The sequence below is a fragment of the Oncorhynchus kisutch genome, linkage group LG11, assembly GCF_002021735.2.
Source record: "Oncorhynchus kisutch isolate 150728-3 linkage group LG11, Okis_V2, whole genome shotgun sequence".
NCBI lineage: Eukaryota > Metazoa > Chordata > Actinopteri > Salmoniformes > Salmonidae > Oncorhynchus > Oncorhynchus kisutch.
Genome location: NC_034184.2, coordinates 32,451,506 through 32,468,353, shown reverse-complemented (window position 1 = coordinate 32,468,353; position 16,848 = coordinate 32,451,506). Strand labels below are relative to the sequence as shown.

The 16,848-nt window shown below is 39.9% G+C and overlaps 1 protein-coding gene across 6 annotated transcripts in view; it reads left to right on the top strand.

Annotated features, from left to right (window-relative positions):
• Positions 1–2,230: 2,230 nt before the first annotated feature.
• LOC109899755 (protein bicaudal C homolog 1-B) overlaps positions 2,231–16,848 on the top strand; it is a 78,603-nt gene continuing 63,985 nt past the window's right edge. For 4 of the 6 annotated variants that reach the window (XM_020495258.2, XM_020495255.2, XM_020495257.2 and 1 more), the window contains exon 1: positions 2,356–3,121. In XM_020495258.2, coding sequence (XP_020350847.1) covers positions 2,929–3,121 — 193 coding nt within the window. In that variant the 5' untranslated portion in view covers positions 2,356–2,928. The other 2 variants (XM_020495254.2, XM_031835655.1) reach the window with 2 other exon arrangements.

The following is a 16,848-nucleotide window of genomic DNA, read 5'->3' as shown; positions in this document are numbered from 1 at the left end:
AAAAATATTGGGGAGGCAGAGGCGAAGGATGGTGAGAACGGTCAAAAACAGCCCACAGACCACCTCCAAAGACCTACAACATCATCTTGCTGCAGATGGTGTCACTGTGCATCGTTCAACAATTCAGCGCACTTTGCACAAGGAGAAGCTGTATGGGAGAGTGATGCGGAAGAAGCCTTTTCTACACGCACGCCACAGAGTCGCTTGAGGTATGCAAACGCACATTTGGACAAGCCAGCTTCATTTTGGAATAAGATGCTGTGGACTGATGAAACAAAGTTTGAGTTATTTGGTCATAACAAGGGACGTTATGCATGGCGGCAAAATAACACAGCGTTCCAAGAAAAACGCTTGCTACCCACAGTAAAATTTGGTGGGGGTTCCATCATGCTGTGGGGCCGTGTGGCCAGTGCTGGTACTGGGAATCTTGTTAAAGTTGAGGGTCGCATGGATTCCACTCAATATCAGCAGATTCTTGGGAATAATGCTGAAGAATCAGTCACAAAGTTTAAGTTACGCCGGGGCTGGATATTTCAACAAGACAACGACCCAAAACACTGCTCAAAATCTACCCGGGCATTTATGCAGAGGAACAAGTACAATGTTCTGGAATGGCCATCCCAGACCTGAATATCATTGAGAATCTGTGGGATGATTTGAAGTGGGCTGTCCATGCTCGGCAACCATCAAACCTAAACTGAACTGGAGATGATTTGTAAGGAGGAATGGTTCAAAATACCTTAATCCAAATGACAGCAATATTAACATAAGAAGCATCAATCACTGTGCACTTTCACCACCCTATGAAGTTCATCCTCATTTATTTAATCTGTAGCCTAATAAACTGTATGGTTTCCCAAGTCATAGTGGGAGGACCACAAACCACCATATCATCGCATGAATCCAAATTTACTTTAATATGATGGTTGTTATTTCAATATTTGCGCATAAAGGTGTTTCCACCACCATTTCTCGTATAGTTAATTGTACCGATACAAAAAGTTCCTACCATGTCGAATGAACAAATGATCTGTCGGCATTTATAAAATTGTACTGAAACTTCCTGTTTTCATCACAGCTGTCATGATTTTTTTTATACAGTATGATTCTCCTCACATATACAAGCTGTGGATGGAAACATGTTTACTGTTGAATAAAAATTAAGTCGTTTTTAAAGGTTTCCTTTACCCATTTAGGTCAATTGCTCAATAATAAATTGGCTACAGCCTGTATGCCCTTCCACCTATCTGTTTCATGTCTCAGGTTGCCCGCAAAAGCCAGCATGGATAGACATGTTTCTAGCATAAAGCATTGCGGACCAAATAAAGGGATACCTAATCAGTTGTACAACTGAATGCCTTCAACTGAAATGTGCCTTCCACATTTATCCCAACCCCTCTGAATCAGAGAAGTGCAAGGGGCTGCCTTAATTAACATCCACAGTGACTGGGGAACAGTGGGTTGTTAACTGCCTTGCTCAGGGTAGAATGACAGAGTTTTACCTAGTCAGCTCAGGGATTTAATCCAGCAACCTTTGGGTTACTGGCTCAACACTCTAACCACTGGGCTACCTGCCACCCTAAATAACAGTTATAGATCACTTTGTGATCCCATTTTCTTTAATAAAAAGGTAGGCCTATGACATACCCTCTCTTACCCCATCAATTTGAGTCTTGGTTTTAACTTACAGCCCTTCACTGACACGGCGGAATTGACCGATACATCTATGGATATAGCAGCCTAATTTAATCTGTCAAACAGGCAGATTGATTTTGGCATAGCTGCTGCTGCTTCATGTTTCAGCACTAAAATGTAAGTTACTCGAATCTGGCTTATTGTGAGGTCAATAAGGCTGGTAAATACATCATGGGCAAGAAACCTATTGATTTTAATCAAATAAATTATAGTAGTAACAAGCTATCAATGCTGACCTTCGGTCCTCCTCATCATGTCATTTACACCATCCCAGCAGCTATAATAGAAATACAATTTTGCTCTGTGCTTTTCCCGAGCATGCATTCCGTAGCATATAGGCAATGAATCACTTGATTGAGAACACACGAAATAGCCTATAGGCGCACTTGACATTGCAGTACCAGCTGAGAATCAGAGATGAGGGGCAACATCGAGCACACATCAATTTATAGCCTAATTAGTAACTGATTCTAAAACACTGAGAATAAATTACACGACCTTCCCCTGAACTAGATTGAACAAAAATACAAAATCCTCCCCTTGATTGAAATTGAAAAAGCATGACCCGCCCCCATTTTCCTCCAGGTAACCATTCTGTAAATTTCAATCCATCCCTTAGAATTAAATGTGGAGTGGAGCTTTATAGTTAGGGTAGGATACTTGTTGACATCATGTGAACTGCGTACCGTCAAAATTATTCGGCAATCCTAATTTATTCGAAAACACCGTTTACATCATAATTTGTCGCAATGAAAAAAGTTAGACAAAAGAAGAGGAACACCTCTCGAACGAATACAAATGTTGTCGATCTATAGAACATTCCTCCTATTCTTATCTTCATTACACATTTTCAAGTGTTTGGGTTTTTTTGCGACGTTTTTGTCGGATAAACCTGGGTCAATGGAAAATAAACCTGTTGATTGGGACAAATGAGAGAAATGAATAGTACATGCTAAAGAAACTACATTTGGGAGGAGTCCCACATATTGGAGTTGTGTCTGACACCTGAAACTTTACTTGTGTTCTAGACTCAGCAAACCGCCACTCAATGGGGAAAACAGAGGGGCTCGAGGAAACGGTCGAGGAAGAAGTCAATGCGCTACAATGAGTCTGGACAAAATCTCAAAGTGATAGATAAATAAGGGAAAGTAGGTTTTACAATCCACAACGTGGTAGTTTACATTTTTTTTTTTAGAAACGCAGTGGCCATTGGAAACGTTGCTGTGCAGCGCAATGGCTACCCAGTGCGACTCTCTGAGCGGATACTTGCAACAGTCGGATCAGGGCTCAAATAGCGAGCGTAGTACTGACTCCCCGGTCCCCGGGTCCGAGGATGACTTGAGCGGACCCCATGCCTTACCAGACCCGGAGTGGACGGAGGAGAGATTTCGAGTGGACCGCAAGAAACTGGAAATCATGTTATTAGGTAAAGAAAGAAATACAGATATTTTTTCCATGTTTTGCAAAAGTTTAAAACGTTCCTTTGTTTTGAGAATGGGAACGATGCCAACGGTATGCTTCCAAAAACGATGTTTTACTCTTCATATGGTATTTGTAGTTTTCTCATCCACATTCAGTTGCTTATTTTCGTGTCCAGTCATTTGTAGGCCTATGTATTACTTTGTAGCGTTAGACCGTTAGACTGTCCAGCAGATTTTTTTGGGGTCATCATTTGAAACATTTCTTTGTACTTTCTTTTGACCACAGAAAGCAACTAGACATTGTGGCTTCTGCTGGGATGGAATTGAGATATAATCAATGTCATATCGTATTTTTCCCCCCCCTAGGATGGGCATATAGTCTAATATAGAACGTTGCCTCAATCAAAACAAACTTTATAGACACGGTACAATAGTTTATGCAACACTAGTTATTTAATTCTGACTTAAGTTTAGCATTGTTACGTGTAGTCACGGTCACCACTATAGCCGCGGGAAGTAGGGGTGCTGCAACACCCCCTGTTAAAAATAAATTTACTAATATTAGCAGACTGATATAGAAGTCTGTAGCAGGAGCAAAAAAATAAATATCCACAGTATCTTGCAGGATTCAATAGGTGGAATTGTAAGAGTTGTTGCCCTGTCCTTTTCTCTGCGATTGTCATTCTAATGGTATTCAGACAAAATAAAAATAATTCCTCCAAACATTTACATCAAAAGGTGCAAAGTTATGGGAAAAGACAACATCCACATGAAATTAAAATGTTTTCTTCATCAAACAAACACTTTTCGTGCAGTATAAATTTACCATCCTTACAAACCATGTAATGCAAATGTACACTACTGTATGGTCATGTAGGTTTGTACCCTGAGACTTTCCATCACCATGAAGAATAACAATGCACAATACAATATTTGAGTACATTGAGACATCAAGAGGTTTGTGACGATGATGTGGCTCATTTGGTAGAGCATGGCGCTTGAAATGCTAGGATTGTGGGTTTGATTGCCATGGGGGATCAGTATGGAAAAGTATGAAAATGTATGCACTGATAAGAGCATCTACTAAAATGGAAAAGGAAGAGTAGACCATTTCAGTTTTCACATAGAAGTAAGTTGCATTTGCAAAGTATTTCAAGAACCTGGAAAACATCAAGCAAGTATTTGTATATTCCACAAGTACTATCAGATTAACGGTTTTGTACAGATAATTATCAGACCCAAGTTACAAATGCTGTGGCCTCCCGAGTGGCGCAGTATTCTAAGGCAGTGCTAGCTGTGCCACTAGAGATTCTGGGTTCGAGTCCAGGCTCTGTCGCAGCCGGCTGCATGACCATACAGTAGTGACTCATTGGGCAGCGTACAATTGTCCCAGCGTCATCCGGGTTACTTGTGAGTGCATTACATTTTAGATAAATAAGCTTTTCGTGTGTATGGAACATTTCTGGGAACTTTTGCTTCAGCTCATGAAACATGGGACCAACACTTTACATGGTGCATTTATATTTTTGTTCAGAATACATTTAGTTTAAATTTTTTCAAAAAAGTAGCGCACTTGGCCTTTACTAGTCCTGTATTAGCAGACCGATATAGACGTCTTCAGTAATGTTTCTACAGCTCTACCCCACCCCACCCCCTCAGCAAAACGATCGCAGCAACGCCGCACCCAAACTACTTCCCACGGCTATGGTCAGCACACATGCATCAATAATGTTTGTGCTGTGGTCAGCAGTTGAGGAGCATGCACACGACTCAACCAATGGGAGTCGCTATGAACCAGTGTGTGTTATGGTCATGACTCAAGTTTTACCTTCCTCAATAGCTGGCGAAAACACTTCTCTCAGTAAGACCCCTTAATGAGACCAAACTATCCTAAAAATATGTCCTGGTCATTGGTAGCATCACCATTGTAAAAGCCAAACATTTTTTTAATGCTTATTAAACCTCATTAAAAGTGTCTATGAAGACCATTTTAGTTAATAGATCATATAGTCTATATTTGCTGTACTGTACAAACCTATAATCATAGATCTGGCTGAGATACAAAGCGGACCTGCATCCAATGTTATAGTTTTACAGGTGGTGATCTTTTTTTTTCTTCACTCTCCTATCTAATCATCAATCTCTGTCACTGTCATGTCAGTGAACAGTTACATGACTGATGTCAGGTTTGTGTGTGGTCAGTCTCTAATGAGACGTCCCTAGGAGTGTGTAAAGGATGAGACCATCATCCGTTATTGCAACACACAATCTTGTAGAGGAAGATTCCAGCGTTATGTAACTGAAGAAGATTCTCTATCAATCCCACATGAAGATAGTGAGTCGCCATCAGCTGGAGAAACAGCCAAAGGAGACCATACGGGGAACATTAACAAGATATGAGATAATCAACCCAATGAAAACAACCCATGAAAGCTCAAATAATATCATACAAAACAAGGGGTTTCATATTCAGCTTGACACAAGACAACCCATGCCTTAGTCTGTCTTGACTGTTCTTTCTTATCCTGTTGGATATGAAGATGTCTAGTCAGTGGGATTCTGTTTGCTCTACTCTCCCTTGATTATTTTCTTTTTCATTACAGTACTCTTTTGATTATGACGAGTTAATATCTGATGAATGTTTCATGCTCTAAGCCTCTCCTCAGTGTATGAGTGTGCCCAATATAATCCAGGTCTGTTTGGGTGGATGTTATAATAAAAATCATTGTTTAATTGGAGAACAGTTATCAAACCTGCTCTTAAATTCTGTTTTGAAGTTTAAATAAAAAACAGTTTTAGGTTAATTAGGCGAGCCTGAGGATTTTGAGGATGCACTCTTTGTTAATTTAATGGCCTTGTTTTATTTTTTTGGGTTAAAAGAAAATATGCAGTTTGTCTTTTGTATACAGGAATTATGGCAGCTGGTTTTAAAGTAACACCCATTTTTCTGTCTCTCTCACACACTCACACTCACTTCCAGCTCAGCTCCACCTGGTTGTGGCCCCGTTGCTGCTACGCTGCTCTGCATTCCTTAAAGCTCCATGTCATCCCTGCCTTTTCCAGGAAAACAACTTAACAAGAGGGCGTCCCTAAACCCTATTCTGCCGGACATACTGTATGCAACGTTGTGCGTGTGTGTGCGTGCACAGAGGCAATCTCTTTAACATGTTGTTTTCTAGTGCCTTCTATGACCATGGCAGGAATTCTCCACGTTAACATTCAGCCCATGGCATGAAGTGAATATTACTCTTTGTTTCCATCTCTGGTCAGTCATTGGCCTTTTCTCAATTGGGAGAAGTCAATCCTCCTCAACTCATCCCTTCATCTTTTCCTCCTTGACCCGAAAACCGATAAGTGGTCGCCATATGTATGAGCGTGTCAATTCGTTAATAGGTAAACAGAGGAGTTTGCTCCTCTCCTCGAGTGCCTCTGGTGGAATCATTTTGAAATCTGCCACACCCCCTTTAAAACAGCTGTTGTACTCTCAGGAGAAAAGCATGCATACATTTACATTACTACTTGTTTTATCAATAAAATGTCTAGCATAACTAGCTACATTTCTTTTTTTTAACCACGTTACACATGTATTTGAGGATTCCACCTCTGTAACCATAAATTGCCCTAGTGGAAAAGGATAGTTTTAATTTTATACAAGTGTATTTGTTTCCTCCTCGATTACCTTTCACCTTTTTCAAAAAGGAGGGGAGGAAAGGATGTAAGGAATTAAGGCAATCCAATTGAGAATCTCTAAGTGGTTCAGGGTGAGTGGTCATATAATCTCAACCGTGAAACAGCAATAGCCTTTATCTACTACCTCTTATCTGGTGGAGTTCCAGGATGTACTCTATTCCATGGGGCTTGTCAATTTTTTTAAAGACATGCTTTCTTCAACATTAGTAAGAGTATCCTTGTGTTTTTAAAATGTTTTATATATACACAATTAACCAGTGCATTAAGCAATATTCAGACCCCGTGACTTTTTCAACGTGTTGTTATGCCTCTGCCTTATTCTAAAATTGCTTAAATCGTTTCACCCCTCTCATCAACAGACAATACCCCATAATGACAAAGAAAAAATATATTACATTTACATAAGTAATCAGACCCTTTTACTCAGTACTTTGTTGAAGCACCTTTGGCAGCGATTACAGCCTTGAGTCTTCTTAGATATGATGCTACAAGCTGTATTTGGGGAGTTTCTCCCATTCTTCTTGGAAGATTCTCTCAAGCTCTGTCAGGTTGGATGGGGAGCGTTGCTGCACAGCTATTGTCAGGTCTTTCCAGAGAAGTAATATTGGGTTCAAATCCGGACTCTGGCTGGGCCACTCAAGGACATTTAGAGACTTGTCCCAAAGCCACTCCTGCATTGTCTTGGCTATGTGCTTAGGGTCATTGTCATGTTGGAAGTTGAACCTTCACCACGGTCTGAGGTCTTGAGCGCTCTGGAGCAGGTTTTCGTCAAGGATCTCTACGTACTTTGCTCCGTTCAGCTTTCCCTCAATCCTGACTAGTCTCACAATCCCTGCTGCTGAAAAACATCCCCACAGCATGATGCTGTCACCCCCATGCTTCATCGTAGGGATGGTGGCAGGTTTCCTCCAGATGTGAGGCTTGGCATTCAGGCTAAGAGTTCAATCTCAGCTTCATCAGAACAGAGAATCTGAGAGTCCTTCAGGTGCATTTTGGCAAATTCCAAGCGTGCTGTCATGTGTCTTTTTACTGAGGAGTGGCTTCCGCTGGTCACTCTACCATAGAGGCCTGATTGGTGGAGTGCTGCATAGATGGTTGTCCTTCTGGAAGGTTCCCCCATTTCCACAGAGGAACTGGAGTTCTGTCAGAGTGACAATTGGGTTCTTGGGCACCCCCCTTTTTTAATTTGTAATTTTGCAAAGATTCAAAAAATGTGTTTTCACTTTGTTATTATGGGGTATTGTGTTTAGATTGAGGGGGGGAAACAATTGAATCAATTTTCGAATAAGGCTGTAATGTAACAAAATGTGGAAAAGGGAAGGGTTCTGAATAATTTTCTAATGCACTGTATATGTACTTCCAAGCCTGTTTAGGATGCTCTGATTGGTCCTTACATGTTATCGTCAGCGTTGTAACATCTGGCTCTGTTTTCATTAGAGGAGAGGGCTTTGTTGATGTGGGACTCTGTCCTGAAGTGGACACAGCCCAGAGTTTGACCCATAATGAAATCATTGTGTGGGAACTTCCAGTATATGTTTACTCCAGGTTTTATTGTCTGTGACCGTATCTATGGACTCCCTTGCTTTGAAACTTGTGTAACCTGCACTATGCAAAAGGACAAGGATCTGTATAAAGCCTTGCTAATGTTTTACAGGTGATTAACAACATTTCCTCCCATCTCAACCTCCAGCCTTGAGAAGTTTTGGAAGTCTTCATTTAGAGTAGTAAAAAAAAAAAACTGTTAGGAATGTGTGTGTTTTTATTTAGTGAAGTAATAAGACATCTTATCTGAATAGCCATACATAGGTCTCTCTTGGCTTGCATTGCAGCGTGACCTTCTTTCCAATCCTCCCTATAATATCCATTAAGCCAGTATCTGTTGTTCCAGATGGTCATGAGGTGTTGAAATACATATTTTCTCCAACGCGTTCACACACACGGATCTACTGTATGTCAAGACTGTTTTTACTTTGAGAGGCATTATATCACTTCTAACTGAATTGATACGTGTATACTAAGTGGGGCTGAGGATATACACGTATTTATAGTGTCCTCTGTTTTGTCTGTTTCCCCTGCTATCTGTATCAGAGTTTTTGAGCTGAAGGGAGTGTGTAAGTTTTTAAGTTGGAGGAGAGTAGGGGTTGTTGTCGGAGAGAAACAGTTACCCAGAAACATCATGATGACTACACTGTACATCACCACATTAGAAGGAAATACCCACTAACACTGTTTAGGCCTATGTGGCATATTTTCCCTACCAGTTTGGATCAGATCCTTTTTCTGAAGAATTATGGGAAATAATGAGCTGAATAGTAATAAAAGTCCCCTGACCATGGAGAACCTCCGTTACAGATTATTACAATTTGTTTTGGTGCCCTACTTCTAAATAAAATGACATGGTCATATTGAAATGCCTCAAATTTCCTGTCAATGCATTACCTGTTTTAAATCCATTAATGATTGTAAGGTGTCAAACTGTCTGCAGCCCTCAAGTTAGGATGACCAGACATCCTTGATTTCCGGGGTAAGTCCCCGATTTTGGTGGCCTGTCCCGAGTTAGAGCATCCCCGGAAATGTCACTGATTAGCTCTCAGAATGAAAAAAGCAACTCTGGAAGTTAAATTGAGGCTGATATTTAAATAATCAAACCCTGTGTCCAATCAGATTTGCATGTAAAACTCGTTTGTTCAGACCTTTATGAGACCTTCTGAGAATGTTTGATCAGTGATGGGCTACATTTTAACCACCACATGAACAACATGCCCAGCATTGGCTACAAAACATGGGTGATTCTATAATTACTAGAAAGGATAAGATAACGAGAACTGTGGATGGGTTAGTACATATCTGTGCTATAATTAATAAAAACAAAAATCCCTTTTCCCCCTTTTTTTCTTGTGCATTTAATTTCCAAAATCTGGTCACCTTACCTCAAGTACTTTGGTGCAGGAAGAAAACTTGAATGTGGTGTAGAGTTTTATAAAAATATAAAAGCTACGTGTAAAGTGTTGGTTTCATGAGCTGAAATAAAAGATCCCAGAAATGTTCCGTATGCACAAAAAGCTTCTTTCTCTCAAATGTTGTGCACAAATGTGTTTACATCCCTGTTAGTAAGCATTTTTGCCAAGATAATCCATCCACCTGAAAGGGGTGGCATATCAAGAAGCTGATTAAGCAGCATGGTCATTACACAGGTGCACATTGTGCTGGGGACAATAAAAGGCCACTCTAAAATGTGCAGTTTTGTTACACAACACAATGCCACAGATGTCACGAGAGAGTTTACCGGAGCTGTCGCCAGAGAATTTAATATTAATTTCTCTACCATAAGCTGTCCCTCCCAACATTGTTTTAGAGAATTTGGCAGTACTTCCAACCGGCCTCACAACCGCAGACCACATTTAAGGCATTGTGTGAGCGAACGGTTTGCTGACGTCAACCTTGTGAAAAGAGTACCCCCATGCCGGTGGGGTTATGGTATGGGCAGGCATAACCTACAGACTATGAACACAACTGCATTTTATCGATGGCAATTTGAATGCACAGAGATACCGTGATGAGATCCTGAGGCCCATTGTTGTGCCATTCACCCGCCGCCATCACCTCATGTTTCAGCATGATGATGTCGCAAGGATCTGTACACAATTTCTGCAAGCTGAAACTGTCCCAGTTCTTCCATGTCCTGCAAACTCACCAGACATGTCACAGATTGAGCATGTTTGGGATGCTCTGGATCGAGTGTATGATAGCGTGTTCCATTTCCTGCCAATATCCAGCAACGTCGCACAGCCATTGAAGAGGAGTGGGACAACATTCCACAGGCCACAATCAACAGCCTGATCAACTCAATGCGAAAGGGATGTCTTACTGCATGAGGCAAATGGTGGTCACACCAGATACTGACTGGTTTTCTGATCCACACCCCTACCCTTTTTCAAGGCATCTTTGACCAACAGATGCATATCGGTCTTCCCGGTCATGTGAAATCCCTAGATTAGGGCCTAATTGACCGATTTCCTTATGAACTGTAACTTTTTGTTCAGTATAATAAGAGGATTTTTATTCACTCAAGTGTGGGAAAGCATTGCCTCAATTTCTAAAAACAAATGTGAATATGTCCATGTATGAGTAGTTTCCATAGTTACAAGCAAGGTAAACAGATGTGTATTTGGAGACTTACATTTTATTGTTCATTTCATGCTAACCAAATGTCATTAGTGTCATGTTCCTCAGCAAGAACCAAAAATGTTGCTCAAACAGAAAGGGGAACAGAGTCACCTGACCAACAACCAAAACGAAACAGGAGGGGTTCTGAAAGACACTCTTGGGGGTGTCCACTGAGCGCCCACTAAATTTGCCCAAGAAGAGGCAAACAAAAGAAAAACACTAAAGTGAAAGGCAGGAAGCAAAACAAAAAAGTGGTGCAAAACGAAACCAGGGGATTTGGATAAAGGTTGTTGTCTAGAAATTGATTGTTTGATTGTTTGTCTAGAAATCAAAATAGGGAGAGCCAAATAAAGGTGTTGACCTTCCACATCTCTCAAGACAACTGGAGCACTGGGCCAGCCACTCTTAAACAGTACCTAGGCCAGCACAGGTGAAATACCCTCCCACCAATGATGGCAACCAGCACAGGTGTAACACACACTGACCAACAAGGTGACACCAGTTGGTGCGCCCCACTGGCCAATGAGCTATACGTGCTAAAGTCCAACCACAAAACATAAATGGAAAAAACAAAGCCTGTAACAATAACTAACTGTACAGTGACACCAAGTAGTCCATGCCCTGCAACATTACCCACTCTCGCCCAATAGGAATAGAACCGAGTACGTTGATGCTGAGCTCGTATGTAAAACTGATTCTGTATGGAAAAAGAGAGACTCACAAACTGGGTCAAAATGCCAAAAAAGGGTATGTATCCTCTCTGCTGCACATGTCCACATTCTGTCTTGAAACAGTCTGGAGTGTGCGTGTGTATACAGGCCCCCATTCTTGTCTTCCTACTTGGTGCTGAGTAAGAGCTTTTGACAGGAAGTGAGTGTCGTGTGTGGAATGTGCTGTAGGCTCTCTCTCTACTGCAGGAGAACACAGGCCTGTTGTTTTAACCTCCAGAACCACATGCTGTCAGACGTTGAAAGGGTCCAAAGTCATATACTATTAAACTAATGGGCTATTTTAAGTGGTGTTTACTGTGGACGTTACTGTAACGGATCTTGAGGGAGCTCAAAGTTGTGTAAACCTAAATATACCATAGTAGAATAAAATAATTGGAGCTTTAACAGCACGCAGTGCAGTACTTCTCAACATCGTGGGAAGCATACATTATGCCAAAACGGTATGTGATTAAAAATGATTTAATTGATTTTCTAATCATACTGTTATTTTATCTGGATCTGTGCCTTTTGTATACTGTAGTTCACCTCTCATCCAACTTTTTCTGGAAAAATGGTGATACAATTATGTTCAACTTTTCTTATGCAGTGAAGTCCTTTCTCCAAAGCATAATGAAGCTTTCAAGATCCCCTAATATAATTTAGCTTGGGTCTTGTGGAAAAACCTGTTTCTTTACTCATGAAAATAAAACCTGGAATTGTATTTCAATGGTCTGACTTGACTTGAGCTCTCTGACCCATTTCTCTGCTTCTGGAACTGTAAATGAGGTGAAATGAATACCTTTTTTTTGTTTTGTTTTTTACTTCACTCAAAGCCCTTTTTTCTTCTGCACCTTCAAAGTGCAGATTTACATTCTGTCTGGTTTACTGCTATAAAATGCAAAACAAGAAGTTTGGGGTGAGACACACTCCTCCAGCCCCTCTGGAACTAGATCTCACACTACATACCAGGTACTAGGAGAATGCTCAGGTTGTGAAATGCTTCTGGAAAGTTTGCAACAACTCACTCACAATTCACACATGGGGGTGAAATGGGAAAATACCCAGATGCCCAGGATGTGATAACGCATCATTCCTTCACCTGATTATCTTGCCTTTTACTTAGCAATTAAACCAACAGACTCAGTGGTTGTAGATATGCTTTATTGTTTGTCTCCTATTTTTTTGTTATGGGCAATTCCATGGTAATGGATTTACGCTGAAACTCAGATTTTCACTTTAAAATGTATACCAAACAAAAACCATTGATTTTCAAAGTTTAACAAACCATACTCCATGGACAAGGAGTACTTTCAACAATTTCCACAGAATATTTTACAAAAACACATTTACAGGAAAAACTGTGCAAGTGATACAAACTTTGATAACAGAATAAAACTGAGGGAGATTTTACTGTAATTCTGTTTGAAAAATGTATCTGCAAATTTTTTCCATTTTTTTTTTTTTTTTTTACTTTATGCACAATGACAACTTCGAACAATTTACAGAGTTTGTATATAGTTTGTTGAACTTTTTGAAATCAATGTTTTTTGTTTGGTATACCTTTTTTTTAAAGTGAAAAGTCGGAGTGTCAGAGTAATTCCGTCACTGTGGAATTGCCCATTTGTTTTGTATTTATAGTTGGAAAAAGGAACAATTTCGTTAGCAGTGCGTTTTATTTTTAACTGTTTATGTCGGATGTCTTAAACTGTCTAGTGTTTATGGATGGTGAGTTGTGTAAGCTCTGTATCATATTTTCTCAACCTGATGACCTTGATAACTGAGTCCAGTACTGGCACTATGTCAACTCCACTGCAACATTACACATCTGGGAGTTTGTTTATTTATGTATTTATTATTTCACAGTTGCCTGGCAACTGCACATACTTTTTTTCCCTGTGAAAGGAGCCATTTGGAGATGACAGCAGTCTGCGTTCTGGACAGGAACACAATAAGGGCTTGGGTCTTCCTGGGGCATACAGTGCATTCGGAAAGAATTCAGATCCCTTTACTTTTTCCAAATGTTGTTACGTTACAACCTTATTTCTAAAATGGATTAAATAAAAAATGTTGCTCAATCTACACACAATACCCCATAATGACAAAGAGAAAACAGGTTTTTAGAAATGTATGCTAATTTCTTTAAAATAAAAATCAGATACCTTATTTACATAACTATTCAGACCCTTTGATATGAGACTCAAAATTGAGCTCATCCTTGAGATCTCTCTACAACTTGATTGTAGTCCACCTGTGGTAAATTAAATTGATTGGACATGATTTAGAGAGCAAAAACCAAGCCATGAGGTTGAAGGAATTGTCCCTAGAGCTCTGAGACAGGATTGTGTCGAGGCACAGATCTGGGGAAGGGTACGAAAAAAATGTCTGCAGCATCAAAGGTCCCCAAGAACACAATGGCCTCCATAATTATTAAATGGAAGGATGTCCTTGAGTGGCCCAGCCAGAGCCCGGACTTGAACCCGATGGAACATTTCTAGAAAGACCTGAAAATAGCTGTGTAGAACCTGACAGAGCTTGACAGGATCTGCAGAGAAGAATGGGAGAAACTCCCCAAATTCAGGTGTGCCCAGCTTGTAGCGTCATACCCAAGAAGACTCGAGGCTGTAATCGCTGCCAAAAGTGCTTCAACAAAGTACTGAGTAAAGGGTATGAATAATTATGTACATGTGATATTTTAATTTCAAAAATTTGTAATAAATTGAGAGAGAAAATCCAAAAACCTGTTTTTTCATTATGGTGTATTTTTTGTAGATTGATGAGGGGAAAAAACGATTTAATCAATTTTAGAATAAGGCTGTAATGTAACAAAATGTGGAAAAAGTCAAGGGGTCTGAATACTTTTGAGTGCACTGTACATATATTTAAAGGGTTGGCTATACTTCCAGGATTACAGGAGGTTTCTCGGCAATTCAATGTTGTAACTTGTCACACAGTGCATCTTTCAGCGTTGCGCCGCTGCTAAATAAATATAGGCGAAACACTGCTACTACTTCCCTGGTTCTTCTGTCTTTACTGTCCTTACTTGTGTTCATAGTGTGGGAGTTGAGAGCTACTTGGCAACTGAAGTTTAGTGAATGGATGCAAACCTGTGTGATGGTTTGTCTATGGACCACAGAAGAAGAGACTAAATAATACTCTCTGTATCTGTTTTCATTTTGATTTCCCACTCAAGTGCTGCCAGCAACCTGTCTGTTATAAGGTGACACTGTATACTGGATGAAAATATCAGGTCTTTGATCCTGCTCATTTAGAGTAGATTTATTTGAACATGCTTGTCAGTGACACATCCTTCTGTTTATCGTCCTGCCTAAACATTCCAGTGGTCCTTTATTATAGCTTTACATGTAGATCCATCTTAACCCACTGTCATATCATTTCTCAGAGAGAAGGATGGGGATGGCAAGATTGAAACGGCGTAGTATTGCATGCAGCACATTAATGACTGGTGAATTATTTTTGTCTTAAGCAATAACTAAAGTGTGTATGTGTATGTGGGGGAGTGCACAGTTAGGCATGTATGCAGGTGTGTTTTAAAAATACTCCCCTATATGCGCACTTTGTCGGGTCCATGTTGAATCAGCTGATAGGTACTGAAGTTCATAGTGTTCAGCTTGAGAGTGGAATATAGAAAGAGCAGGATGTTGGTGGAGCATCTTGGTGAGAAAACAACATCCTGCTCTTTCTATATTCCATTCCATTCTATCTGTGAGTGGTAGTAGTTCGTTCAGACTTGGCCTAAGGACATACAATCCGCTAACAAGTACACACGAGAGTTTGGACAGAAATTTTGGAAACCTGAAATTTCAGAGGTTCAGAACCTAGAATTTGTTTGCTCCAGCATTTGGCAGATCCATCTCAGTCTTAATATGCTGACATTGATTTCCTTGTATCTGTGATATATTAGCTGTTGGTAATTAAGCCACCATAAGTATTAATTTACCTTGTATTAATGGTCCTTCTCTTTTTAAAGAGATGATTACTGGTCATTTAGTATTTATTTTTTTACTATTTGTGTCAGAGCAAAGATAGTTGTATGTGTTTCTCTTTAGCTCTAAAACATAAACACACTAAGTAGGCTACCGAAGCCTTGCTCTTCTAGTCTATACCCCAATATCATCTGTGCTTAAGTCACTCTGTTACTGCTGCCCCATCAGGATTTGTCTCACCAGGCCTAATGATTTTGAGTTTTAGCTGGTGCCTTTGGGTTCTCCTTACTTTTCATGCCCCAAAAAGCTCCAAACTTAATAATTCCACTGCTAAAGCCTTGTGAGAGTATGACACTTAGTTTTCATCCCTGTCCACTTTGACATGTCAAGCCAATGCCTATTCTCACTTAGTGGTTTATTTTCCATGGTTTTTGTACCAGAAGATGATGCAACAATACAACTTAACACATGCCCTCCTTGTGAACCCTCAGCAATTATGTGCCTTTTATTTATTGATAAGATCCCAGCTCATAAACCACGTGAATGGGGACTGCCGGTAAACTTCCTAACGAAAAATTGTGACAGGAGATAAAGATCCTGTTCTTCATTTCACCTAACATATTGCACAAGTTGACAGCAGATATTTACTTAAAAAGTAAGTACAAATATTGAAATGTACAGTTTAAGTCGGAAGTTTACATACACCTTAGCCAAATACATTTAACCTCAGTTTGTCACAATTCCTGATATTTAATCCTAGTAAAAATTCCCTGTTTCAGGTCAGTTAGGATCACCACTTTATTTTAAGAATGTGAAATGTCAGCATAATAGTAGAGAGAATTATTTACTTCAGCTTTTTTTATTTTTTTTTATTTTTTTATTTATTTTACCTTTATTTAACCAGGTAGGCAAGTTGAGAACAAGTTCTCATTTACAATTGCGACCTGGCCAAGATAAAGCAAAGCAGTTCGACAGATAAAACGACACAGAGTTACACATGGAGTAAAAACAAACATACAGTCAATAATGCAGTATAAACAAGTCTATATACAATGTGAGCAAATGAGGTGAGAAGGGAGGTAAAGGCAAAAAAGGCCATGATGGCAAAGTAAGTACAATATAGCAAGTAAAATACTGGAATGGTAGTTTTGCAATGGAAGAATGTGCAAAGTAGAAATAAAAAATTATGGGGTGCAAAGCAGCAAAATAAATAAATAAATA